Genomic DNA, 26,864 nt, shown 5'->3' on the forward strand with positions numbered 1-26,864 from the left:
CGAAGTTTGTAGTTATCACTGAGGCACCGGTAGGGATGTTATGCAGAAAGGCTCTTGCTGTACTTATTCTTAGAGAAACCAAGGTCACTGCTAAATTCCTCCCTGCTTACGAGTGAAGAGCCGAAGGGGGGGTCGCACCTGCAGGGAGGAGCGGACAGGGCAGGTGACCCAAAATTGACCAACGAGGGTATTCCATCCCATACACGTCATTCTCGGTATAAAGCGGGGGGGATCACGAGGGTCTCGCTCTCTTCTTCAATGGCCAGCGTTCGAAGAGGACTCTGTCCATTTTTCTCCTGCCATCTATCCCAATCCGTGCATTCCTGAATCCAGTTGCTGTCCGTCACTGGGCCCAGTCTGGGCCTTCCCAGAGCCTGCCCTGCAGTGCTGGTGATGACGTGACTGTCATCGAGGGAGCTCGATCCTGGTTTTGTATATATTTGTATATATTTAATTATTTCCATTATTATACTTTTTCATTATTATAGTTTATTAAAAATGTGTTAACTTCCCAACCCGTAAGGCTCTCTCCCTTTTCTCTTTTCCTTCCCCTTCTTGGGGGAGGAGGGTTAATAGAGAGCATCTTCCACTGGTTTAATAGCCAGCCCAGCCTTAAATTGAGACATCATGTTAGTCTAGCACAACGTATCTGGCTATTATACCACTGACTAGATATATCAATTCCTTCAAAATCCTGGGATTTATATTACTTGACTTTATATTATTAGGGTACTGAGAGCTGGTGGAAGTGCTCACCAAGCCACTCTCCATCATTTATCAGCAGTCCTGGCTAACCGAGGGGGTCCCAGGTGACTGAAAGTCAGCAAATGTGACGCCCATCTACAAGAAGGGCCGGAAGGAGGATCCGGGGAACTACAGGCCTGTCAGTCTGACCTCGGTGCCAGGGAAGATTATGGAGCAGATCATCTTGAGTGCCATCATGGGGCACGTACACGACAACCAGGCGATCAGGCCCAGTCAGCATGGGTTTATGAAAGGCAGCTCCTGCTTGAGGAACCCCATCTCCTTCTATGACAAGGTGACCCGCTTACTGGATGAGGGAAAGGCTGAGGATGTTGTGTACCTGGACTTTTTAGTAAGGCCTTTGACACCGTTTCCCACAGCATTCTCCTGGAGAAACTGACTGCTCATGGCTTGGATGGGCATACGCTTTGCTGGGTAAAAAACTGTCTGGATGGCTGGGCCCAAAGAGTTGTGAATGGAGTTAAATCCAGCTGGCGGCCAGTCACAAGTGATGTTCCCCAGGGCTCAGTGTTGGGGACAGTTGTGTTCAGTATCTTTATCAATGATCTGGACGAGGGGATTGAGTGCACCCTCAGTAAGTTCGCAGATGACACCAAGTTGGGTGGGAGTGTTGATCTGCTTGAGGGTAGGAAGGCTCTGCAGAGGGATCTCGACAGGTTGGATCGATGGGCCGAGGCCAATTGTATGAGGTTCAACAAGGGTAAGTGTCGGGTCCTGCACTTGGGGCACAACAACCCCATGCAATGCTACAGGCTTGGGGAAGAGTGGCTGGAAAGCTGCCTGGTGGAAAAGGACCTGGGGGTGTTGGTCGATGCCCGGCTGAATGTAAGGCAGCAGTGTGCCCAGGTGGCCAAGGCGGTCACCAGCATCCTGGCTTGTACCAGCACTAGTGTGGTCAGCAGGGCAAGGGAAGTGATCATCCCTCTGTACTTGGCACTGGTGAGGCGGCACCTCAAATCCTGTGTTCAGTTTTGGTCCCCTTATTACAAGAAAGACATTGAGGTGCTGGAGCAAGTCCGAAGAAGGGCAACGAAGCTGGTGAAGGGTCTGGAGAACAAGTCTTATGAGGAGTGGCTGAGGGATCTGGGGTTGTTTAGTCTGGAGAAAAGGAGGATGAGGGGAGACCTTATCGCTGTCTGCAAGTACCCAAAAGGAGGTGTAGCCAGGAGGGTGTTAGACTCTTGTCCCAGGTAACAAGCGATAGGACGAGAGGAAACAGCCTCAAGTTGTGCCAGGGGAGGTTTAGATTGGATATTAGGAAAAATTCCTTCACGGAAAGGGTTGTCAAGCATTGGAACAGGCTGCCCAGGGAAGTGGTGGAGTCACCATCCCTGGAGGGATTTAAAAGACGAGTAGATGTGGTGCTGAGGGACATGGTTTAGTGGTGGACTTGGCAGTGCTGGGTTAATGGTTGGACTCGACGATCTTAAAGGTCCTTTCCAACCAAAATGATTCTTTGATTCTATGACTCGTCCCCAGAACTGAGTGCTTTAATTGCTTGACTTCTGCTTCCCTCTTATAGATGGTATTTTTAATATCTGTCTTCTCACTACCATTACTCATCCTCCCTTTCATTTCATCCTTACTGAAAAGTAAAACTTCAGAATCATAACTATGTGATCTTTATTTATTCTCTATGCCATCAACAATGCATGATAGCTCTATGTCTTTCCTCATTCTGTTTTTATTCATACAACTGAAGAGCCTTTGTCTGTGTTTTAATGTTCTTTGCAAATTTTAATTCACCTGACTTAGCAAGTCTCACTTTCCCCTTATACTTCTTACTCTCTGAGAGTTTTATAATTAGACTTTTTCCTCATCCTATCTAGAGGATAGACTTTATAATTATTCTGCTTCATTCAATTAGAGCTGCAGCTGTTTCCCACAAGACTGCTGTCTTCCCCAAGAAAAACATTTCAAGTGCCTAAGACAGAATCATAGAATCACAGAATGGTTTGGGTTGGAAGGGACCTTAAAGATCATTAGTCCAACCCCCCCTGCCACGGGCAGGGACATCTTTCACTAGATCAGGTTGCTCAAAGCCTCGTCCAACCTGACTTTGAATACTTCCAATGATGGTACATCCACAACTTCTCTGGGCAACCTGTTCCAGTCTCTCACCACCCTCGCTATAAAAATTTTCTCCCTTATATCCAGCCTAAATTTACCCTCTTTCAGTTTAAAACTCTTGCCTCTTGTCCTGTCACTACAGGCCTTAGTAAAAAAATATTTCTCTGGTTGTCTTATAAGCCCCCTTCATATATTGAAAGGCTGCAATAAGGTCTCCCCGGAGCCTTCTCTTCTCCAGGCTGAACAACCCCAACTCTCACAGCCTTTCCTCACAGGAGAGCTGTTACAGCCCTCTGATCATTTTTGAGGTCCTCCACTGGACCCGCTCTAACAGGTCCATGTCTTTCCTGTACTGGGGACCACAGAGCTGGACCCCACTCCAGGTGGGGTCTCATGAGGGCAGAGCAGTGGGGGATAATCCCCTCCCTTGACCTGCTGGTCATGCTTCTTTTGATGCAGCCCAGGATACAGTTGCCTTTCTGGGCTGAGAGCCCACATTGTGGGTTCATGTCCCATTTTTCATCCACCAGTATCCCCAAGTCCTTCTCTGCAGAGCTGCTCTCAATCTTTTTATCCCCCAGTCTGTACTGATACTGGGTAAATGGGTAAAAAACTGCTTGGATGATCAGGCTCAGAAGGTAGTGGTTAATGGTTACTGTTACTGGAGGCTGGTAACAAGTAGAGTCTATCCTGGGATCTGTCCTGTTTAACATCTTTATCAATGACCTAGAGGAGACAGGAGTGCACTCTCAGCAAGTTTTCAGATGACACCAAGCTGAGGGGGTGGGGTGGAGTTGGGTTTCAGCTGATATACTTTAGGGCAGGACTGCCATCCAGAGGGAGCTAGACAGACTGGAGGAATAGACCAACAGGAACCTTATGCAATTCAACAGACAAGTGCCAAGTTCTGCACCTGGGAAGGAAGAACACCTTATAATGATAGAGGCTGGGGACTGGCTGGGGAGCAGCTCTGCTGAAAAGGATCTGGGGGTCTTGGTAGACAACAAGCTGAACATGAGCAAGCAGTATGCCCTGGCAGCAAAGGTGGCCAACAGTATCCTGGGCTGGATTAACAGGAGCATAGCCAGTAGATTGAAGGAAGGGATCATCTCCCTCTAATCAGCACTCCTTGACCACATCCAGAAGACTGCATCAGGATTTGGGTCCCCCAATAAAGGAAAAACATTGATGAACTGGGGTGAGTTCAGCAGAGGGCCACCGAGATGGTCACAGGGCTGGAGCACATGCCCTGTGAAGAGAGGCTGAGGGAACTGCGCTTGTTCAGCCTCGAGAAGAGAAGGCTTCAGGAGACCTGACAGTAGCTTCCCAGTACATACGAAGATTTTACTAAGAAGATGGAGCTCTTCAGTGGTGCATAGCAGGAGGATGAGAGAGACAATGGGCAAAATCTGAAAGAACAGAGGTTTAGACTGGATATGAGGAAAAAAATTTTCACAAGGACAGCCAGACAATGGAACAGGTTGCCCAGAGAGTTTGTGCAGCCTTCATCCCTAGAGGTCTTCAAGACTGGATCAAGCCCTGAGCAATGTGGTCTGATCTCATAACTGACCCTGCTCTGAGCAGGAATTTGGCCTAGAGACTTCCTGAAGTCACTTCCAACTTGAATTATTCTATGGTTCTATGGAACTTGATCTACCTGGACTTGTGCAAAGCATTTGACACTGTCCCGCATGACATCCTTGTCTCTAAATTGGAGAGACATGGACTTGATGGATGGACCACTCGGTGGATAAGGAATTGGCTGGATGGTCGCACTCAAAGAGTTGCGGTCAACGGCTCGATGTCCCAGTGGACACCAGTGACGAGTGGCGTTCCTCAGGGGTTGGTATTGGGACCGGCGCTGTTTAACATCTTTGTCGGTGACATGGACAGTGGGATTGAGTGCGCCCTCAGCAAGTTTGCCGACGACACCAAGCTGTGCGGTGCGATCGACACGCTGGAGGGAAGGGATGCCATCCAGAGGGACCTTGACAGGCTTGAGAGCTGGGCCTGTGCAAACCGCATGAAGTTCAACAAGGCCAAGTGCAAGGTCCTGCATGTGGGTCGGGGCAATCCCAAGCACAAATACAGGCTGGGTGGAGCATGGATTGAGAGCAGCCCTGAGGAGAAGGACTTGGGGGTGATGGTTGACGAGAAGTTCACCACGAGCCGGCAATGTGCGCTTGCAGCCCAGAAAGCCAACCATATCCTGGGCTACATCAAAAGCAGCGTGGCCAGCAGGTCGAGGGAGGGGATTCTGCCCCTCTGCTCTGCTCTCGTGAGACCCCATCTGGAATACTGTGTTCAGCTCTGGAGCCCCCAACATAAGAAGGACATGGAGCTGTTGGAACGAGTCCAGAGGAGGCCACGAAGATGATCAGAGGGCTGGAGCACCTCTCCTATGAAGACAGGCTGAGAGAGTTGGGGCTGTTCAGCCTGGAGAAGAGAAGGCTCTGGGGAGACCTTCAAGCAGCCTTCTAGTACCTGAAGGGGGCCTATAGAAAAGCTCGAGAGGGACTTTTTACAAGGGCATGGAGTGACAGGACGAGGGGGAACATTTTTAAACTGAAAGAGGGTAGATTTAGATTAGATATGAGGAAGAAATTCTTTGCTGTGAGGGTGGTGAGACACTGGCCCAGGTTGCCCAGAGCATTTGTGGATGCCCCCTCCCTGGCAGTGTTCAAGGCCAGGTTGGATGGGGCTTGGAGAAACCTGGTCTAGTGGAAAGGTGTCCCTGCCCGTGGCAGGGGGGTTGGAACTAGATGCTCTTTAAGGTCCCTTCCAACCCAAACCATTCTATGATTCTATGATTGATCACTTAGTTCAAAGTTTTTTCTATAACCAGGTTTCCTGTTGGCAGGTGGCATCTCAACAACAACAAAAAGAGGGGTCAGAAAAGTTAATACAATGAAATTCTCCTTCTCAGTCACAAGCTTCTTTTTACTTAGGACATTTTTTCCTTGAAGTTAGAGGATTTTGTCCAGCTTTCTTATCTTTTTTTCTCTTGCTTCTAGTTTCAGTCTGTATTCTAAACTATCAAATTTAGAGCCTAGATTAACATTTTTAAATTCATAAAGAGAAGAAAATTTAACATTAAAATATCTCTGCCCTACCAGACAAAACTGAAAGCTGTCAATGGGAGCAGGGGTGGCGGGGGGAGGCGGGGGGTGTGAGGAGAAAGGAAAGGAATGTATTTAACACTTCTGAAAGAGAGAATTCCTTATTACTTGGGAGACACCCCAGATATCATGAAACTGGTGTGTGGAAGAAGGCCCTTAAAGTCTTCATGTAGTTAGGGTGCCAGAAAAAAAGCAGCTCAGTATAAACACTGAAGCGCTCTCCCATTCAGTAAGTTAGTGAGTTACCTAGTTTTGTGAAACAATTGAGAGAAACTCAGCTGGCAGCTGTAAATTGCTCTGCAAAGACTACTAAGCTTATATTTATTGGAATCACAGAATCACAGAGTCACAGAACGGTTAAGGGTTGGAAGGGACCTCTGGACATCATCTAGTCCAACCCCCTGCCAAAGCAGGGTCACCCAGAGCACGTTGCACAGGGTCACATCCAGGCGGGTTTTGAATATCTCCAGAGAAGGAGACTCCCCACCCTCCCTGGGCAACCTGTGCCAGGGCTCTGGCACCCTCAAAGGAAAGAAGTTCCTCCTCATATTCAGATGGAACTTCCCATGTTTCAGCTTGTGCCCATTGCCCCTTGTCCTGTCACTGGGCACCACTGAGAAGAGTCTGGCCCCCTCCTCTTGACACCCACCCCTAAGGTATTTGTAAACATTGATAAGATACCCCCTCAGTCTTCTCTTCTTCAAGATGAACAGCCCCAGCTCTCTCAACCTCTCCTCATAAGAGAGATGCTCCAGTCCTCTGATCATCTTTGTAGCCCTTCGCTGGACTCTCTCCAGTAATTCCTTATCTTTCTTGAACTGGGGTGCCCAGAACTGCACACAGTTACTCCAGGTGTGGCCTCACCAGGGCTGTGTAGAGAGGCAGGATAACCTCCCTTGACCTGTTGGCCACACTCTTCCTCATGCACCCCAGGATACCATTGGCCTTCCTGGCCACAAGGGCACATTGCTGGCTCATGGTGAACTTGTTGTCCACCAGAACACCCAGGTCCTTCTCTGCAGAGTTGCTCTCCAGTAGATCAGCCCCCAACCGAATGTTTCATTAAAATCTGTACTTATGTTGGAATGTGGAATGGGAAGAAAAGGAAGCATGCTAGTTGCTAAATATCCCTGCATATAATAGGGAAATTGAAGGGGGAAGCTTTCATTTGTTCTGAGGACATGGCAGAGAGAAACAGTAATTTGATTTCTGTACTAAAGCATACACCCAGCTAAGCTAGCTTTTACTGCCTTGGGCAAAGTCCTTTAACTGGGATTTACAAATAACTGTGTAGAGGGGTTTTTGGAGCAGAATGGTCATGTAATGAGCCAGAAGTATGAGAGTATGGAGTGAAGGCCTAGCTGCGTGAGAAGATTCATGTAGCTAGTGTCAACAAGCCGACCTTCGAGAGATGAGGAAAAACAGTAGCTGAGCAAACAAGAATTGAGGGAGTAGCCGGTGGGAGCCGAACACGGAGGAGAAGAAACAAGAACTGATGGAGCCAATTAAGGAAGGACCAGTGGCAGAGCAGTGACCAATCAACACATCAAAGAAGAGTATGTTTAGTAATATTAACGAATAGCAATGCACATGCTTACAGCCAGGGAAAGTACAAAATGTATAAAAGGGACAGCTTATGCTTAATAAATGTCTTCACTTTGATTCACATTGGATTTTGTGGAGGCGTGTTCCTTCTCCTCAGATGGTGACCCTGATGAGACGCTGATCGACGGCAAGTTCGGGGAATAGCCCAGAAGGAGGTACACCGGCTGGAGTACGGCTCAGCAGGTCTGAAGACCGGGGCGAGACGGAGGACGACTCGCAAGAAAAGAAAAGAACGTTGCAACGGGACACTTAGTGAGGTGAGCAGCCGGGGGAAAAAGGAGATGGGCCAAAATATTTCTAAAGAAGAAAGTGCGATAGTAAGGCTTCTCCTACATATCCTCTCTAAGAGAGGAGTGAAACATGATGAGCATTTGCTCCGGAGACTGTTAGTTTGGTGTCGAGAGCATGGGTTCCCTTCGGACCCCCAGAGCGCTTTTAAGGTGGACACTTGGGAAGATATTGGAAAGGGTTTATGGGAAGCGATAAGCAGTGGGGAAAAGGAGGCAATAGAACTGGCAACTGCATGGAGGGCTGTTCTTACTGCTCTTCAAGAAATGAAAGCAGAGAGGGCTGTTGCAGCAGGGGCTTTTACGGCTCTGCGTCCAACAGAGGTTAACCCTGGGGCGAGAGGTCTTCGTGTTTTTGGTCAGCCGCCAATACCGGTTTTTTCAAACCCCTCCGCACCACCAGAAGAGCAGGAGAAAATTGAAATACCCCCTAAACCAACAGGGGAGCCCCCTAAACCGGAGGAAATGGAGGTTGATGAGCATCAGCCCGAGCCCACCCCCCCACCCTTCAAGCCTCCGCGAGCCGCCAATCTCGCAAATCGCGCCGAATACGAATATCCCCCTCTGCCCCCGTCGTCTCCCCCATCGCCTGCCGGCGGTCCAGGGAAATTTAAGGATCCGGTGGCTTGGGCGGAAAAATTGTTAGCAAAATTACAAGACCTGGAAAGACAGACGACCTTAACTGAGCGACAGCATAAGGAGGAGCAGAGGAGAGAAGAAGAAAGGGAACGCCTACGCAGGGGGGCCAGGGGGGCCGGGGGGGGGTGCTGAGGCGGCTGGGACTAGCCGCATGAGAAATATGGATGGGAATGTTGGTATGCACTCTGTCATGGGGGACGGGGGAGGAGACGATCCGCGATTACGGTGGCGAGGAGTTATACGGAATGCGCTAGTGGAGGGGGAGATTCTGCCCACAGCTTTCCCAGTTATTTTGGGAAATCGGAGAGAACCACCGCACTGGGTAGGATTACAGTGGGAGATTGTTAAGGAGGCACGGAAAGCGGTACAACAAAATGGGTTGCATGCACCTTATACCCAAGCATTTATAAATAGTATCTTTATGTCTACGCTTTTAACACCTTTTGATTTTAAGCAATTGATGGCGATGATTTTAACCCCGATGCAGGAACTCTTGTGGCGGACGAGGTGGCATGACGCAGCACAGGCTGCAGCGGTGGAAAACCTGGGGAGGGGAGATAATGATCCTCTTTTAGGGATAACATTTGACCAACTGGTGGGAGAAGGGCAGTTTAGTGATCCACAACGACAGGCACGACTTAGACCAGAAGCCTTGGCACTTACTGCCACCTTAGCCCGAGAGGCTTTTAAAACCCTCCCAGAAGATGGGAAAGTAATTCCTGCCTATACAAAAATAAGGCAAGGTCCATCTGAGCCTTATATGACATTTTTAGAAAGATTGCGTGAAGCATTGGAAAGGGCATCGCTGACCGATGTAGCTCGAGAGGCATTGCTAATGTCGTTGGCAGTCGACAATGCTAATCCTACTTGTAAGCGCATTTTACAGACATTACCCAAAAATTCTAGCCTGGCAGAAATGATGGATGCGTGTGAGCGCGTAGGAACAACGGAAGAAACAGCAGGATACATGGCGTCAGCCTTTGCGGCTGCGGTGAAACCTCTAGTACGATCAGGGAGAGGCGATCAGGGACCAAAATGTTACAACTGTGGCAAACCGGGACACCTTAAGGCTCAATGCCGAGTAAAAAGTCACGAGTTTGCAGGGACCTGCAATCGCTGCCGGAAATACGGTCACTGTGCAGATGAATGCCGATCTAGATTCACTAAGCAGGGAACTCGGCTGGGAAACGGGGGGGGCGAGCGCGAGGAGACCCAGCGCGATGACACAAAACAGGTCTTCCACCCGGGCTGCCTGGATGGCGTCGCCGCCGCCACAAGAGGGAGTGCTGGGGTGGACGTTGCCACAGCAGTAGAGGTGACTCTGATAGACCCGCAAGTACAATGTATACCCACCGATATGAAAGGCCCACTGGGTCACGGGTTGAGTGCCTTACTTATCGGGCGATCCTCTACGACCCGAAAAGGTCTTTTCGTTTTACCCGGTATAATCGATGCCGATTTTACAGGGGTCATATCTATTATGGTATGGACCCCCCTGCCACCAATTCATATACCCAAAGGAGAAAAAATTGGACAACTGGTCCCCTTTAAATCAGCTGTGCCCACAGCTGGGAATCAGATAAGAGGGGCTGGGGGTTTTGGATCAACAGGCCAGGCTGACATTTATCTGGCAATGGATATCAGTAAGGCAAAACCAACAGAACGGGTAACACTAAAAGAACCTGGTGGGAAAACTTGCGTGGTCATTATGCTGATTGATACTGGAGCAGACGTTACAATAATCAGTCAAGCAGCGTGGCCTCATTCGTGGCCATTGGAGATCCCCCCTACGCCCATTTTGGGGGTCGGGGGAATACAGACCACTAAAATCAGTACAAATGTGATTTGTTGCAAATTGCAGGATGGGAGTACCTGTACAGTAAGACCATATGTGATGCCTGTCCCCATTTGTTTACTGGGGAGAGATGCATTAAGTCAATTAGGGGCACGCTTGGTAACTAACAGTGAGGGTTTTTAGAGGCGGCCATTGATGAAGGGCGACCAATCCTAAAACTAACCTGGAAAACAGAAACCCCAGTTTGGGTTGATCAATGGCCGCTGTCTGCAGAAAAAATCGCCCACCTTGAAAGCTTGGTACAGGAGCAACTGGAAAAAGGTCATATTGAGCCCACAACAAGCCCATGGAACACCCCAATATTTACTATTCCGAAAAAAAGTGGCAAATGGCGTTTGTTACATGACCTTCGAAAAATCAATGAGGTCATGGATGATATGGGAACCCTACAACCAGGGCTCCCATCCCCCAATATGATCCCTAAAGACTGGGACATTTTAATCATTGACTTAAAAGATTGTTTCTTCACCATCCCTTTGCACCCTGATGACTATCAGAAATTTGCTTTTTCGGTGCCATCAGTGAACAAAGCTGCACCTATGAAACGCTATCATTGGGTTGTGTTACCACAGGGAATGAAAAATTCACCGACAATGTGTCAAATGTATGTGGCCTGGGCACTTGCTCCTGTGCGAAGGAATTTTCCAAATTTGATTATATACCATTATATGGATGACATTCTAATAGCAGGGAAACAATTGGATAAAAAACAATTGATTAATACACTGCAGACTGAACTAGCAAAAGGTGGATTGCAAATAGCTCCAGAAAAGGTACAACAGGAGGAAAACTGGAAGTACCTTGGGTGGGAAATTACCAAAACAACTGTTAGACCCCAAAAACTAGAAATTCGTGTGAATATCAGTACTTTAAATGATGTACAAAAACTGTTGGGAGACCTCAATTGGGTGCGAACCCTGTGTGGTCTCACCAATGCTGAATTGGCACCTTTGATGCAATTGCTAAAGGGAGGAGGCGGTGCAGATGCCCCCCGCACATTGACACAGGAAGCTGAGCAGGCATTGAAACACCTGAGTACCAAAATAGCTATGGCATACACTCACCGTTGGGACCCAGATTACAGTATTGGAGTATTGGTTATCAATCACGATCGCCACCCCCTGGCATTAATTATGCAGTGGGTGACTGACAAGGATCCTCTACATGTGCTGGAATGGATCTTTTTGTCTATGCAACCAAAACGTACCATCACTACGAAAGTAGAGGCCATAGCACAACTTGTAATGAAAGGAAGGCAGAGGGTTGTAGAGATAGCAGGCGTCGAACCTGCTTTTTTGGTTATTCCACTGGTTGCAGAGTATCTACAATGGGCATTACAAAATTCCATACCATTACAAGTTGCGTTATTGGATTATAGGGGCGAGTTGAAGGTACATCTACCCCCTCACAAATACTTCTCCGTGCTGCAATTGGGTCAATGGGAAGAATTACCAAAAAGGTCAGAACGTCCGGTCAGTGGTGTCACCGTTTTTACAGATGCTGGAGGCAAAGCTCAAAAAGCAGCACTAACATGGTTAGACAATGGGAAGTGGCATGATGTAATTTTATCTGACATTCAAGGGTCTACACAACAATTAGAATTGCGAGCTGTGGTGGAGGTCTTCAGGCGATGGAACACAGCACCTGTTAATGTGGTATGTGACTCTTTATATGTCATAGGGATTGTCCAGAGGATGGAGCGTGCTCTGCTCAAAGAGATAGCTAATGAACAACTATACCAACTTTTTCATGAATTATGGCTTTTGCTGACAGAGCGACTGCATCCATATTTCATCACACATATCCGTAGTCACACAGGACTCCTGGAAGGCTTAGCTGAAGGCAATGCTCGGGCAGACAAACTTGTCGCACCTGCCTGGGCTGCGCCTTCAATTGATCGCTTCGCTCAAGCACAACGATCCCATGCCTTTTTCCATCAATCTGCTAAGGTATTGCGACGTCAGTTTGGGCTACGCAGTGCAGATGCACGTGGGATAGTCCAGTCCTGTCCAGACTGTCAACATCTTGGGGGTGGTTTAGCACCTGGTGTCAACCCCCGCGGTACTGGACCGTTGGAGATATGGCAAATGGATGTAACACACATCCCCGAATTTGGACGGCTGAAATATGTCCACGTGAGTGTTGACTGTTTCTCCCTTGCTACCTGGGCTACAGCACAAACAGGCGAATCCAGCAAACACGTTCAACGACACAGGCGTTCTGCTATTGCAGCCCTGGGCATTCCACAGACGATTAAAACGGACAATGGCCCAGGCTATGTGGCACGCGCCACACAGGACTTTTTCCAGCTGTGGGGTATAACACATATAACAGGTGTCCCACATTCACCAATGGGACAAGCTATTGTGGAGCGCATGAATCAAACTCTGAAACACCTTTTACAAAAACAAAAAGGGGGAGAGCCAGGGCTATCTCCTCCTGACAGGTTGTGTAAAGCGCTTTATGTACTAAACTTTTTACGCTTGCCACAGGACTACTCTGTACCTCCAGCAGTAAAACATGGTGCAGGGTTAAAGGGAGGTATGGAGGCTTTTCAGAAAGAACAGGAACAAGCCAAAGTGATGGTAAAAAATGGGGTGACTGGTGTGTGGGAAGGTCCAATGAAATTAATAACGTTGGGTCGAGGGTATGCATGTGTCGTTACAGATACAGGAGCCAAATGGGTACCAGCTAAGTGGGTGAAGCCGTGGCTACAAAAACAACCTGAACTACAGGAGCCAACTCAGGATCTGCCTCGGAACACTGACCTCTCGAGAGATCCAGTGCCCTGACTGCGGGAAGTGTGAAAAAAGGTTTGCGTGGGAGGTATAGAAAAGGGAGCAAAAGGCGCAGTCATGATAAAGCAAGGGGTTGTTTTTTCTGTGTTAAGCCTGCTTTGGATCCTGGACCTGACAAAAGGTCATCAACCGATAGTCCTTCCACCTACACCATGGAAGGGGAGTCACAACGTTTGGGTGACTCTGATGCGGAGCTTGAACCAGACGCAGTTTTGTGCCTCCTTAGCTCAGCCTGAACAACCCTTTCATACATTTCTAGTGGGGGTCCCCTTAAACAGATCTGAAAGTAAGGAGATAGTGGCAGGGTTGAATGTGCTGAAACAGAGCCTCTGTGAGAATGCAATGAAATGTGGCGAACATTGGGATTTATGGGACGATAGCTTGCCTGTCAGTCCCTTAGAGCCCCAAGAACTTGACATCCTAGGAACTTTAGAGGCAGAATCCTGTGTGTTTTTCAATTACACAGAGGGATCAAACATTTATCAGAACGACATAAAGAGATTACAAAATGTCACACCCAGTAATCCATTGTGGCAAAATGAATCTATCTGGTGTGCAAACGTAGGGCGTAGTCGAACAGAGCCAGCACCGGATTTGGCCATGCCTAGAAAATTACCAGAAGGTTTATTCCTAATTTGTGGAGATAGGGCTTGGTCAGGGCTGCCCAGTAAAAAACTGGGAGGTCCGTGTACCATAGGTAAATTAAGCTTACTAATGCCTACACGAAAGGTCATATTAAACCACACTAACCTACACAAGATTAAAAGAAGTGTCACTACCTTAGGGAAAGAATGTAAAGATGAGGTAGAACTATGGTCTAGGACCAAAGTAGTTCTTTCTTCTATTTTTGCACCGGGTGTTGCTGCTGCACAAGGACTAACACAATTGCGAAATTTAGCTTGCTGGGTTGCAAAAAGAGCTGATCAAACTTCTAGAATTTTAGGAACATTAGCCAATGATGTAGATAGTATCCGACATGCTACCTTACAAAATAGAGCTGCTATAGATTTTTTATTATTAGTGCACGGTCACGGATGTCAGGAGTTTGATGGGATGTGTTGCATGGATCTGAACGATCATTCCAGGTCAATTCATAAGCAGATCAAAGAGCTCATGGATGCCACACAGAAAATACGGGAACAGCATGGGTTCCTGGATGACTGGTTGGGTAATTTGGGAATTGGAGGGTGGCTGGTCGGATTGATTAAAATGCTATTGATGGGATTGTTTGTGATTTGTATTATCATCCTTGTATTACCGTGTTTATTCTCCTGCTTGCAAAGGGCCCTGCAGCGGACAATAAACACGGCCTTTCTGGCTCAAGAAAAGAAAGGGGGAATTGTAGAGGGGTTTTTGGAGCAGAATGGTCATGTAATGAGCCAGAAGTATGAGAGTATGGAGTGAAGGCCTAGCTGCGTGAGAAGATTCATGTAGCTAGTGTCAACAAGCCGACCTTCGAGAGATGAGGAAAAACAGCAGCTGAGCAAACAAGAATTGAGGGAGTAGCCGGTGGGAGCCGAACACGGAGGAGAAGAAACAAGAACTGATGGAGCCAATTAAGGAAGGACCAGTGGCAGAGCAGTGACCAATCAACACATCAAAGAAGAGTATGTTTAGTAATATTAACGAATAGCAATGCACATGCTTACAGCCAGGGAAAGTACAAAATGTATAAAAGGGACAGCTTATGCTTAATAAACGTCTTCACTTTGATTCACATTGGATTTTGTGGAGGCGTGTTCCTTCTCCTCATAACTGGATATCTACTTTGAATTTCCTGTCACAGGATTTAAAGGAATTATATATTGTATTTGACTACATTGAATATTTATCTCAAATGTTGCTAATTTGTCTGTTTGACTTTATTTTGACCTCAATTTAATAACTGTATAGCTCAACCTTTAGTTTATTATTTGCATTATTTGCAATCCATCCTGTTTTGTTTGATGCTGTTCGAATACATAAAAAAAAGACTATCCCTGCCCCAAAATGCTTACAACAGAACTCTAAGACAAGTCATGACAGTGGAGGAAGTATATAGGGACTCCTCCCCCTTGTCAACATTATGCAGAGGTCTCTATACGTAAGGAGCCAACTTGTATTCAAGAGTTTTGTAAGCATAAGGGAAAAGACATTTTTTTTTAAAAGAAAGATTTTAAGTAGAACAGAGAAGTGGTTCAATGAGTACAAGATGCTCAAGTGTGAGGGGAAACATGAAAGAAAGCACAGAGATGTTTAGTAGTTTACTCCTAGTAATATTTTTTTTATTTTTTTTTCTCCTGCCTTATTAGCTGCAATAAAGAGTGCACCTTTGCTTTTGAGGAAGCAACTCAGGCCAGAGCCGCTAAGACTTTTGGGTGGGTGTCTCCTGATAACCCTTTGGTCTAGATTAACCTTTTGGACTTTCATAAAGTAGAGACAAAACTTTTACTAGTACTGAAAACTTAAGTTGAAAATGTAAACAGGTTTAAGCATTCAAATACTAAATGCATGGAAAAATGAAGCTTCATGGCCTACTCATTCTAATGAACCTGTCCCTCTATACTTGCCACAAAACCCCAGAGTTGAAAAAACAAATAAGCCCCCTCTGAATTCAAGGGTTCAAATGGCTAAAATAAAACTCATTCTGAAACTCCCAATCCTGAAAATGCTCCTCTAATCCAAAGGAATAACCCCAAAGATTTTTTAATATTTAAATCTTTATATTTTTAAGACCCTAAATTTGCACTTCTGTGCTTTCCCAGCCTTAATATGACTAAGTGGTTTGATGCTAGCTCATACACAATCAAAAGAAAGGAACTTGGCGTTTGTCACACGTGGGAATATAATGGAAGATTGGCGAGGAGGATTGTAAACACGCTCAAGTGACTTGCACCTGGGGTATCGAAAAACACATATATCATACTACTAACGGTTGTTTAGTCTTGTGTGCCTGACAAGTAGAACATCTGCAGTTAGATAACAGAGGCCTATGATAAGACTCAGGGGCACCTAATTGCTGAGGCCAGAGATTCCGGCCCTGCTGCAAGAAGATCAAAGCACTGTGGAAAACTGCCGCCTGCTAGAAATCCTTTATATGCAGGCAAAAGCAGCAGGCCCAAAATCTCTCACTCTCTGTCTAGCAGGAACCGAGCTCCGCGGTGTCTGCGTCCCCGCTTGTGTGCCTTTGCCCCGGGTGCTGCTTCGGAGATCCCCTGGTTTACGAGGTAACGGGAATAAATTTGCTCTTTGCATTTTATCCGTGGTCTTGTGGCTGTTCCTGCATACTGCCTGTGTCGGCTCACAAGCTGGGCCGGCTATTAAACCGGTGGCAGACTCTCTCTGTTAACCCTCTCCCCTCCCAGAAGGGAAACAGAAAGGGAAAAGGGAGAGAGACTTATTGGTTGGAAAGTTAAAACACTTTTAATAAACTATAATAATGAAAAAGAGTATAATAATAATAATGGAGATAATTAAAAATATACTGTCCTGGTTTGGCCCAAACCAGGCCAATTAGTCTTAGAGAAACCAAGGTCACTGCTAAATTCCTCACTGCTTACGAGTGAAGAGCCAAAGGGGGGTCGCAGCTGCAGGGGGGAGCAGACAGGGCAGGTGACCCAAGATTGACCAACGAGGTATTCCATCCCACACACATCATTCTCACTTTCCTATTTATCACTAACCCACTGCCTCCTGGAGGTGGGGCCCAGGAGGGAGGGGCCCTCCTGTCTCCCACTGATTGGTACCAGCTTTGCCAATTTTCCAGTTAAAAGCCTGCAGGTGTGATGGCAGGGAGAGCTATTACATTTTGCCCTCTGTCTGTGCTGGGTGGAACTATTGCATTTTCCCCTCTGCCTGTGCTGGGGGAGCAACTCTGCTTGAGGAGGATTTCCAAGCTCTCGATCTTGGTTTTGTATATATTTGTATATATTTGATTATTTCTGTTATTCTTATTATACTCTTTTTCATTACTATAGTTTATTAAAACTGTTTTAACTTTCCAACCTGTAAGTCTCTCTCCCTTTTCCCTTTTCCCTTTCCCTTTCCCTTGGGGGGGGGGAGGGTTAACAGAGAGCATCTGGCACCTGGTTAATAGCCAGCCCAGCTTTAAACCGTGACATATACAAATATATAAAAAACCAAGATCGAGCTCCCCCGATGATTCTCACGTCACCACCGGCACTGCAGGGCAGGCTCTGGGAAGGCCCAGACTGGGCCCAGCGACGGATGGGAACTGGATTCAGGAATGCACGGATCGGGATCAAAGGCAGGAGAAAAATGGACAGAGTCCTCTTCGGACACCAGCCATAGCAGAAGGGGAAGGGACCCTCGTGATCACCCTGCTTTATATTGAGAATGACGTGTATGGGATGGAATACCCTGTTGGTCAATTTTGGGTCACCTGCCCTGTCCGCTCCCCCCTGCAGGTGCGACCCCCCCTTCGGCTTTTCACTCGTAAGCAGTGAGGAATTCAGCAGTGACCTTGGTTTCTCTCAAGAACAAGTACAGCAAGAGCCTTTCTGCACAACATCCCTACCGGTGCCTCAGTGATAACTACAAACTTCGAGCGTTATCAGTCCTAGAAGCAGACACTGTCTGCAAAACATGCAGTTAGTTTCAGAAAGTGCAGTTACTTAGAGGAGACTTAGCTGAAAGTAAAAATCACTGAAAGGAAAATCGGCCTGGTTTAGGCCAAACCAGAACAGCATTCTTCTGCCTAACTCATTCCCTTCAAAATCTCAACCCACAACACAGGCATTTCCATATGCTTTCTACATTAGCAACCAATTCTATAATTTAAAAAAACTCAATTACTGGAAGAGAGAGTGGTATGCCTCTTAGTGAAGTAGTTACCTGGGTGATAGAGATACAGATTTGAACCTCACTGGGCAGAGGAAGCAAAATGCCTAAAGCTCCTACTTCTTGAGTGCTTTAACCACTAAATTGTGATACATAGGAGGAAGGTAGAAGCAACTTAAGCCTGCTATGTTTAAAATTAAAAGTAGGAGCTCTGACCAGAAGTGCTTGCCTTCTGGAAAAGGTCCAAGGCTAGGGACCCTAAATGGAAAGAGATAATTTCTTGCAGCTCCGATTGGAATGCCTGAATATGAAACACTCCACTCTTCCCAGCTTTTCTGTTGGTTAAAAGCCACAGCAAACTGAATGTTGCTGACCTTTTAGGCAGCTCCTGCTCATCGTGCTCATTTTTTGTAACCCATATTGAAGCAATAAACTTTTCAACACACTCTAAAGAGAACCTATAGATCACAGGATGATCTGGAGTCCACTTCTGCAGTTATGTGTCTAAAAAATAAGGTATCACCACTCTAAATCCTTTATTGCATATTGCCCAAGTTATCCCTGTACAAGCACTGATCAAACTGTAGCTGCAAAAAGGAAAACATGTATCCTGCCATTTGAAGCCACACACTCTGAAAAGCTTGTTTATATAAAAATTGTAGTAAATTAGGTACTCAGTTCAGAAACCAAATAGGTTACACCAGTGCAGCTCCTCTGGTATGCAAATGCCTTCTTTTCAAATGAATTTTATATTGATTTAGTTTCACCTGCTCCTTATTCAATTTAATTAAATAAATGTATGGCAAAATAGGAATGTCTACACAGGAAGGGTACACCACTTTAAGTAAATCACAGAATCACAGAATGTTAGGGATTGGAAGGGACCTCGAAAGATCATCTAGTCGAATCCCCCTGCCGGAGCAGGATTACCCAGATCATGTCACACAGGAACGCGTCCAGGCGGGTTTTGAATGTCTCCAGAGAAGGAGACTCCACAACCTCTCTGGGCAGCCTGTTCCAGTGTTTGGTCACCCTCACCGTAAAGCAGTTTTTCCTCATATTTATGTGGAACCTCCTGTGTTCCAGCTTGCACCCATTGCCCCTTGTCCTGTCAAGGGATGTCACTGAGAAGAGCCTGGCTCCATCCTCATGACACTTGCCCTTTACATATTTATAAACATTAATGAGGTCACCCCTCAGTCTCCTCTTCTCCAAGCTAAAGAGACCCAGCTCCCTCAGCCTCTCCTCATAAGGGAGATGTTCCACCCCCTTAATCATCTTCGTGGCTCTGCGCTGGACTCTCTCTAGCAGTTCCCTGTCCTTCTTGAACTGAGGGGCCCAGAACTGGACACAATACTCCAGATGCAGCCTCACCAGGGCAGAGTAGAGGGGGAGGAGAACCTCTCTTGACCTGCTAACCACACCCCTTCTAATACACCCCAGGATGCCATTGGCCTTCTTGGCCACAAGGGCACATTGCTGGCTCATGGTCATCCTGCTGTCCACTAGGACCCCCAGGTCCCTTTCCCCTCCGCTGCTCTCCAACAGGTCTGTCCCCAACTTGTACTCATACATGGGGTTGTTCTTGCCCAGATGCAGGACTCTACACTTGCCCTTGTTATATTTCATTAAATTTCTCCCCGCCCAACTCTCCAGCCTGTCCAGGTCTCTCTGAATGGCTGCGCAGCCTTCTGGTGTGTCAGCCACTCCTCCCAGTTTGGTGTCATCAGCGAACTTGCTGACAGTGCACTCTATTCCCTCATCCAAGTCATTAATGAATATATTGAATAGTACTGGTCCCAGTACCGGCCCTTGAGGGACTCCGCTAGACACAGGCCTCCAACTGGACTCTGTCCCATTGACCACCACTCTCTGGCTTCTTTCCTTCAGCCAGTTCACAATCCACCTCACTACCTGATCATCCAGACCACGCTTCCTCATCAAACAGTACAAGTTCCTCACATAGCTGAAGCCTGATACAGAGTTGATATTAAGCAATAGCCAAAAATGAGCCATTTCTCAAGTTCTTTCTCAATAAAAAAGATGATTTTCATTTGGAACGTCAACAAAATAAAAATCTCACAACTTCAGTTTGGATTAGAAGTTAGTTATATTTCTTCCTGAGGTTCATTTGTCTAACATGTAAAATGTATATATATATATATGTTGAAAATTGAGTTTTAAGGACAGAAAAGCTTCAGTCTCATTTATGAACAACCTACTAGTGCTCAGTATTTCTACAGATTTTCCTTTGAAAAGTCAAGTGTTCATCAAGCGAACCCTAAACATTTCGGGAGCATTCTTAAGTGTCATGGTGAGAACTTGTATTGACAAAACTATATCCATACATTTAAAATTCTTTATTTAATTATTAAGACAGAATACTCCATTAAGCTAAAGAAAACCCCTTCCCAAACCTGGAGTACTGAAATAGATCTACTAAACAGGACAGTAGCATTTCTAAGCAGACATGATATGCCCATCTTTTAAATTACATTTTGACAAGTTTCGTTCAATCACAGAATCACAGAATCAACCAGGTTGGAAGAGACCTCAGGGATCATCGAGTCCAACCATTGCCCTGACACCACCCTGTCAACTAGACCATGGCACTAAGTGCCATGTCCAGTCTTTTCTTAAACACATCCAGAGATGGTGACTCCACCACCTCCCTGGGCAGCCCCTTCCAATGTCTAATAACCCTTCCTGAAAAGAAATTCTTCCTAATGTCCAACCTGAACCTCCCCTGGCGAAGCTTGAGGCTGTGTCCTCTTGTCCTATCGCTAGTTGCCCGGGAGAAGAGGCCGACTCCCACTTCACTACAACCTCCCTTCAGGTAGTTGTAGACTGCAATAAGGTCACCTCTGAGCCTCCTCTTCTCCAGGCTAAACACCCCCAGCTCCCTCAGCTGTTCCTCATAGGTCAAACCCTCCAGACCCTTCACCAGCTTGGTCGCCCTCCTCTGGACTCGCTCCAACACCTCAACATCTTTCTTGAAGTGCAGGGCCCACAACTGGACACAGGATTCAAGGTGCGACCTCACCAGTGCCAAGTACAGAGGGACGATCACTTCCCTAGACCGGCTGGCTACACTATTCCTAAGAGAGGCCAGGATGCCATTGGCCTTCTTGGCCACCTGGGCACACTGCTGGCTCATGTTTAGCCGCCTGTCCATCAGCACCCCCAGGTCTCTTTCCGCTGGGCCGCTTTCCAACCACTCCTCCCCCAGCCTGTAGCGCTGCGTGGGGTTGTTGTGGCCCAAGTGTAAGACCCGGCACTTGTTCTTGTTGAACCTCATGCCGTTGGTCTCGGCCCATCTATCTAACCTGTCCAGATCCCTCTGTAGGGCCTTCCTACCCTCCAGCAGATCGACACTCCCACCCAGCTTGGTGTCATCTGCAAATTTACTGAGGGTGCACTCAATCCCTACGTCTAGATCATCTCTAAAGATATTGAACAGCACCGGCCCCAGAACTGAGCCCTGGGGAACATGGCTAGTGACCGGCCGCCAGCTGGACTTTGCCCCATTCACCACCACTCTCTGGGCTCGGCCATCCAGCCAGTCTTTAACCCATCGAAGAGTCCACCCATCCAAGCCCCGGGCAGCCAGTTTGTCTAGGAGGATGCTGTGGGAGACAGTGTCGAATGCCTTACTGAAGTCTAGATAGACTACATCCACAGCCCTGCCCTCATCTACTAAGCGGGTCACTTGGTCATAGAAGGAGACCAGGTTGGTCAAGCAGGACCTGCCTTTCATGAATCCATGTTGGCTGGCCCCGATGCCCCGATTGTCCTGCATGTGCCGTGTAATGGCACTCAGGATGATCTGTTCCATCACCTTGCCTGGCACCGAGGTCAGGCTGACAGGCCTATAGTTCCCTGGATCGTCCTTCCGGCCCTTCTTGTAGATGGGCGTTACATTTGCTAATTTCCAGTCAGCTGGAACTTCTCCAGTTAACCAGGACTGCCGGTTAGATCCTTTAAAAAGCCCTTTATGTAGAGAAAGACTTACAAGATCAGGCCCTAAATGGAATTATTTTATTTATAAATCAATAAAAACATGCAATTAACAATTAGACAGGATTAAGTTTCCAGAAAATATTTGTCAAAACCAAAAAAGGCTGAGCTCACCTGTCTTTGTAGTTTATCACAGTATCGATAATGGCATTCATCTGTTTTGTCAATTTAGGTGGATTGGGTGACAACTTCTCTGCAGCAGGTCTGCCTCTTCTTTTCTTTGCTTTCTCCCCATCCTCTTTCCCAGAATCCTTATTGAAATTTCTTCGTCTTTTCCTTTTTTTAAGTCGGATTTCCTCTTCCATTTCTTCCAAATTGCCGTCTTCAATTGCCTGACAGCCATGGATTCAAAAAAAACCCAGAAGAGAAATATGTAAAGACAATTAACAAGTATTTTAAAAAAACCCAAGGAAAATACAATGCAACAAGATATAGATAATTCAACATTAAATACTTGGTCTATTTATAAAAAAGATTTCAAAACGAAATTCAGTTACTGACAAACAATAAGACACTAAAATTAAATTAGTCATGTAAAGAACCCTACCACCTAAATACATATTCATCTGATCTTGAATTTCATATATATGAAGGCTTGCATCAATTTGTTCACTTTAGTAGCAGTCCTGGAGAATGTAGTTCAAGAGAAAGACTCTGATGTGCATGTTTACAGACAGGATAGTCCACACCATGCTCAGCTTCCAATGAAAGAGATTACAGTTTTTTAATATGTTTTTTTACATACAGACACACACACACTTCATGTAGTAACACACTAGACTCAGCTTCTGTTTCAAAGAATTAAAGTGACCTAACAGTTAAAACCATATGTAAAATGTATAATTTTCATTCAGAATAACAATCAATAAAGAGGCAGAAGCACTGGCAATAGTGTTTTACGGTAAAGAACACTCATCATAGAATGAAAAAAGAAAAAACACACACATAGCCACAAAAAATTAACTGTTTCAATTACCCACAAATGCGTGCTTTTAACCATAGCAGCAGCACCAGGTAGAGAGATAAAATCTCTATGAAAACAAACCAGGCATAAAGGGAACCTGTTCACACACTAAGAGATCCAGGTGAAAAAACAAGCAGCTGAACTTTTTTCTTTGGGGGGGAAAAAAATCCCATAAACAGATAAAAAATATATTGAGCCATAAGAGAACTGAAACTAAAAGGAAAAAAAAAAATAAAAATCTTAAAAGTAGGCTTTCTGATTAATGCTTTTTGGAACATAACTTATGTTGGTATTTGTCCCTCTTGCCTCTCAATATTGCCTTGAATACATGCAAATACTGATCAATCATTTCTCATAGCTGAAAGATCTATAATCATAAGGCAATTACCTTAATTTCTCTACAGAACCAAACATGACTAATATTTATGATCATATGAGAATAAAAATCAATATAAAAAGAGTGGTTACAGTCCAGACATAATTTATTTCATTTGCATACAGTGTGCCTTGAAAAACATTTTATGAATAAAACCTGGTTCACTATACAAAACAACCTGGCATGTTACAACCACTAGTGGGATTTCAAAATCTGTTTCCTATTCATTCCCTAATGTGCAAATCCATAGAACAAACATGAGCACAGAATCCTGAGGGACAGCCTGAAACAAGGCCTTAATAATCAAAAGACATTTTCCATCATGCTTTCAAGCATTCAGATATCCACTATGAAGAAGGCTTGAGATCTGATGAGTTAGGAAGAATAAGTAAGGAAAAAACTGCACAAAACCTCATTAATATTCATTTGGTTAAATCAGGACACCCACCATACACCTCTGAAGCTATCAAAGATTAAGAAAAAGAAATTTCTCCACAAATTTTAGAAGCTAAAAATAGCAATAAATATAGCATGCAAGGCTGTCAACAATTAATGTCATTGCTCTCCTTAAGCATTCAGTTGCACGTTGAAATATAGAGAACACCAGCTTTTGATGTCTTATACACCTACACATTACTGTGATGTAGTTCTACTGAACCTTCAAGACTGCAATGAAAAAGGTTATTTACCTTACCACTATCAGCAGGCTGGCTATTGGAAATCACAGTTAGTGGGGATAAAATTAACAAACCAGCAAAGCAGCGAGCTGCTAGTCTCTTCATCAGCTGATCAGGGGAAAAAAAAGAGCACTGGGGAAAGGCTATGTTTTCAGATACAAGTAATTTTATTTTAGTGAAAATTTAATACCGAAAGGATTGTAGATACTCAAATCTGCTGTTTCATTCTACCTACTACAAGGCCCAAGGCTTTCTTCCTTCAACTTGCTTTAATATTGACAACTACTTATCTTATTTTTCTCTTATTATTCTAGGTACTTAGATTCTAGATTTTTAGCTGGGCAATTACTAATTCTTGTTAGCATTTTAATTGTAAGAGCAAAATTGGTCAATTTCATGTATGATTTTAAAACTGAAATAGATTGTATGCAATAAATACAGTTTAAAAATGCAAAAATACTTTTTATTGTTCTATACCGAATAGGTTAGATTTTGGTTATTATAACTAATACAATAAAACACTCAGAATGACAAGAAACAAAAAACAAGGTTAGCATTTTGTTGTAATGTGCTTTGGAAAATGGATATTCACTCATTAACCAAAACAAAAAAAATATTTTCTTGACAAATGTTCCCCCCCCCAAATCAATGGTGGTGTCACCACCCCTGAGTACTAAAATCTCATTTAGAACTATGCATACAGTTGTTACTTAGGATATATACTATTTTGAAAAATTGTTGCGGGGGGTAAGATCAAAGTCAAAAGAATGTTTGGAGTTGGTTTTTTTTAAAACAACATTGGTCAAAGTAATAAAAAAAAAAAAGAAAAGAAAGAACAGGCAAATTGTGACATTTACTCTTCCACTCTGTAAATTAATGAGTAGTATACAACAAATTAATTGCCAGCATGCTATAAATCTGCAAATGAATATTAAAAACTGTCTATTTGGATAATAATATAGAAATCTATTATTATAATTAGATCTGAAAATTTTGTGCAGACATGTAAATTCAGACAACTTTCCTTAAAAAAGGTTTTAGTGAAAGCACTAAAAAAAAAAATCACACACATATGCACACACACATTCATATATGTGTGTGTTCACGTACCAACAAGTTATTTATGAAACTAATTCAAATGGCAGTGCTTCTTTAGAAGAAACTTACTACAATAAGGCTGAAGTGCCACATCCAAGAGAACATCCTTCCAAACCTTTACCAGCAGGATAATGCAACACATCCCAGAAACAAATCTCCAGTTTCTGATGGGTGATGTATTGCACAAGAGTATAGGACACAGCAGACATCTCCCATGCTCAAATGCTTTTGGATTACTGAGGTGAATAGAAAGGAAGTCAAGAAAACTACTGTACAAATAAATATTTAACGCTTTCCTTAAGGCAACAGAACCAAATACTACAATAAAGTTTAGAGCCTGTTTTCTTGAAAGAAAGCAGAAAAAACTATTAGAGAGTCCAATTCTGCAAAGGAATGAACATTTCATGAGTGGTACCAGCCACATTCCAATGTGGAAACCAATGGAAAACCAGTGGAAATCATGAGGACTCAGTGCTACATCCTGTACCAAGAAAACCTTCTTACTGTTCAGTACCTTATTGCTGTGTCTTGGTTCATGTTATATAAAACAATTCCCTTGCTGAAGAGCTGAGACCATGCAAGTCTCTTAGGACACCAGAATTTTAATCAGCATATTGACCATAGATTAAAGAGAAACAAACAAACAAAAGAATTTTCAGAAGGCAACTAGAAGTTGGTTCCGGGCTTTTCTATTGGTAAATGCAGTTACATTTCTCTCATCAATCATGAAGGACTGTTTCTTCGTTTCTTACATAAGGAAGCCTTCTTAGTAAAAGTGGATACTGTTACATGAGCATCAAGAAATGAAGTAAAGAAAGAAAGATCACAATAGAAACTGCTTTGTTTGCATTCTTGACATTGACTTATTTGAGTCTGGAAAACATGGCATAACATCACGCATGTACAACTCTTCAGTCAAGAATTATAGAACAAAATGTACAATAAGATCTATTGCTTTGACTTCTTTGATGACAATGTCCTTTTGCAAGCCAACCTGATAACGTCTGAGGAAATCAACAACAACAACAACGAATCTACCTTGGTGAGATCACCCATGGATATTTTATTAAATAAAACACTGATGTTGCATGTTATAATAAGGTAACTAATGACATAAGATGAAATATATTAAACCTCACATGTATCAAAGGTTCTCAAAGATCTTAAAAAGTTCTCAGAGCAGTCCTATACTAGTTATTAGATTCATTTTATGTGAAGCAAGAATCAAGTTATTTGCATACAGTCACATGGTGGTAACAGGGTTGGGCATAAAAATCAGTTCTAGTGTTAAGCACTCCAATGCTTTTCTCTAATATTTCATTGATTACATTATGAGAGGTATTTGTCATGGACCAAGATATATACTAGTTTCCTTTGCTCTGAACCCATTAATAAGTACTACTACTAGAAAGTTAAGAGTCAAAGAAAGCTATTACTATTGCCTACAGTCATGGAAACTGTATACGGACACTTAAAAGTAGTGATGGTAAACAACGTAATGTTGAAACCATCTTTGGATTAAATGAGATACTGTGCAAAACAGGAAATCTCTTCCTATATGCTGCATCCCCCTCTTACTCCCTCTTAACCCAAAGCAGCATGTCCAAAGAGCGTTACTATACCTTACTCCCTTCCCTTCCAGGCATTAATGCTCAACATCTCTCAAAGCTGCATAAGAGGACAGAGAGTTCCTGCAACTACTTTTGCCATACAGACAGATAACATGCTTGTATTAGGTCTGGCTGGGATGGAGTTAACTTTGCCCATAGCAGCCCTTATAGTGCTGTGCTTTGTATTTGAAGCTAGAAAGGTTTT

The 26,864-nt window shown here is 44.7% G+C and overlaps 1 protein-coding gene across 1 annotated transcript in view; it reads right to left on the bottom strand.

The window, feature by feature from the left end:
* Positions 1–25,473, bottom strand: part of LOC137677120 (probable global transcription activator SNF2L2) — a 53,758-nt gene extending 28,285 nt beyond the window's left edge. The window contains exons 1-2 of the mRNA XM_068424304.1: positions 25,465–25,473; positions 22,049–22,266 (exon numbers count right to left, since the gene is read on the bottom strand). Of these exons, the coding sequence (XP_068280405.1) occupies positions 22,049–22,266; positions 25,465–25,473 (227 nt within the window). The remainder of the gene's footprint in view (positions 1–22,048; positions 22,267–25,464) is intronic.
* Positions 25,474–26,864: the final 1,391 nt, after the last annotated feature.

This window comes from Nyctibius grandis (assembly GCF_013368605.1).
Source record: "Nyctibius grandis isolate bNycGra1 chromosome W unlocalized genomic scaffold, bNycGra1.pri SUPER_W_unloc_1, whole genome shotgun sequence".
NCBI lineage: Eukaryota > Metazoa > Chordata > Aves > Nyctibiiformes > Nyctibiidae > Nyctibius > Nyctibius grandis.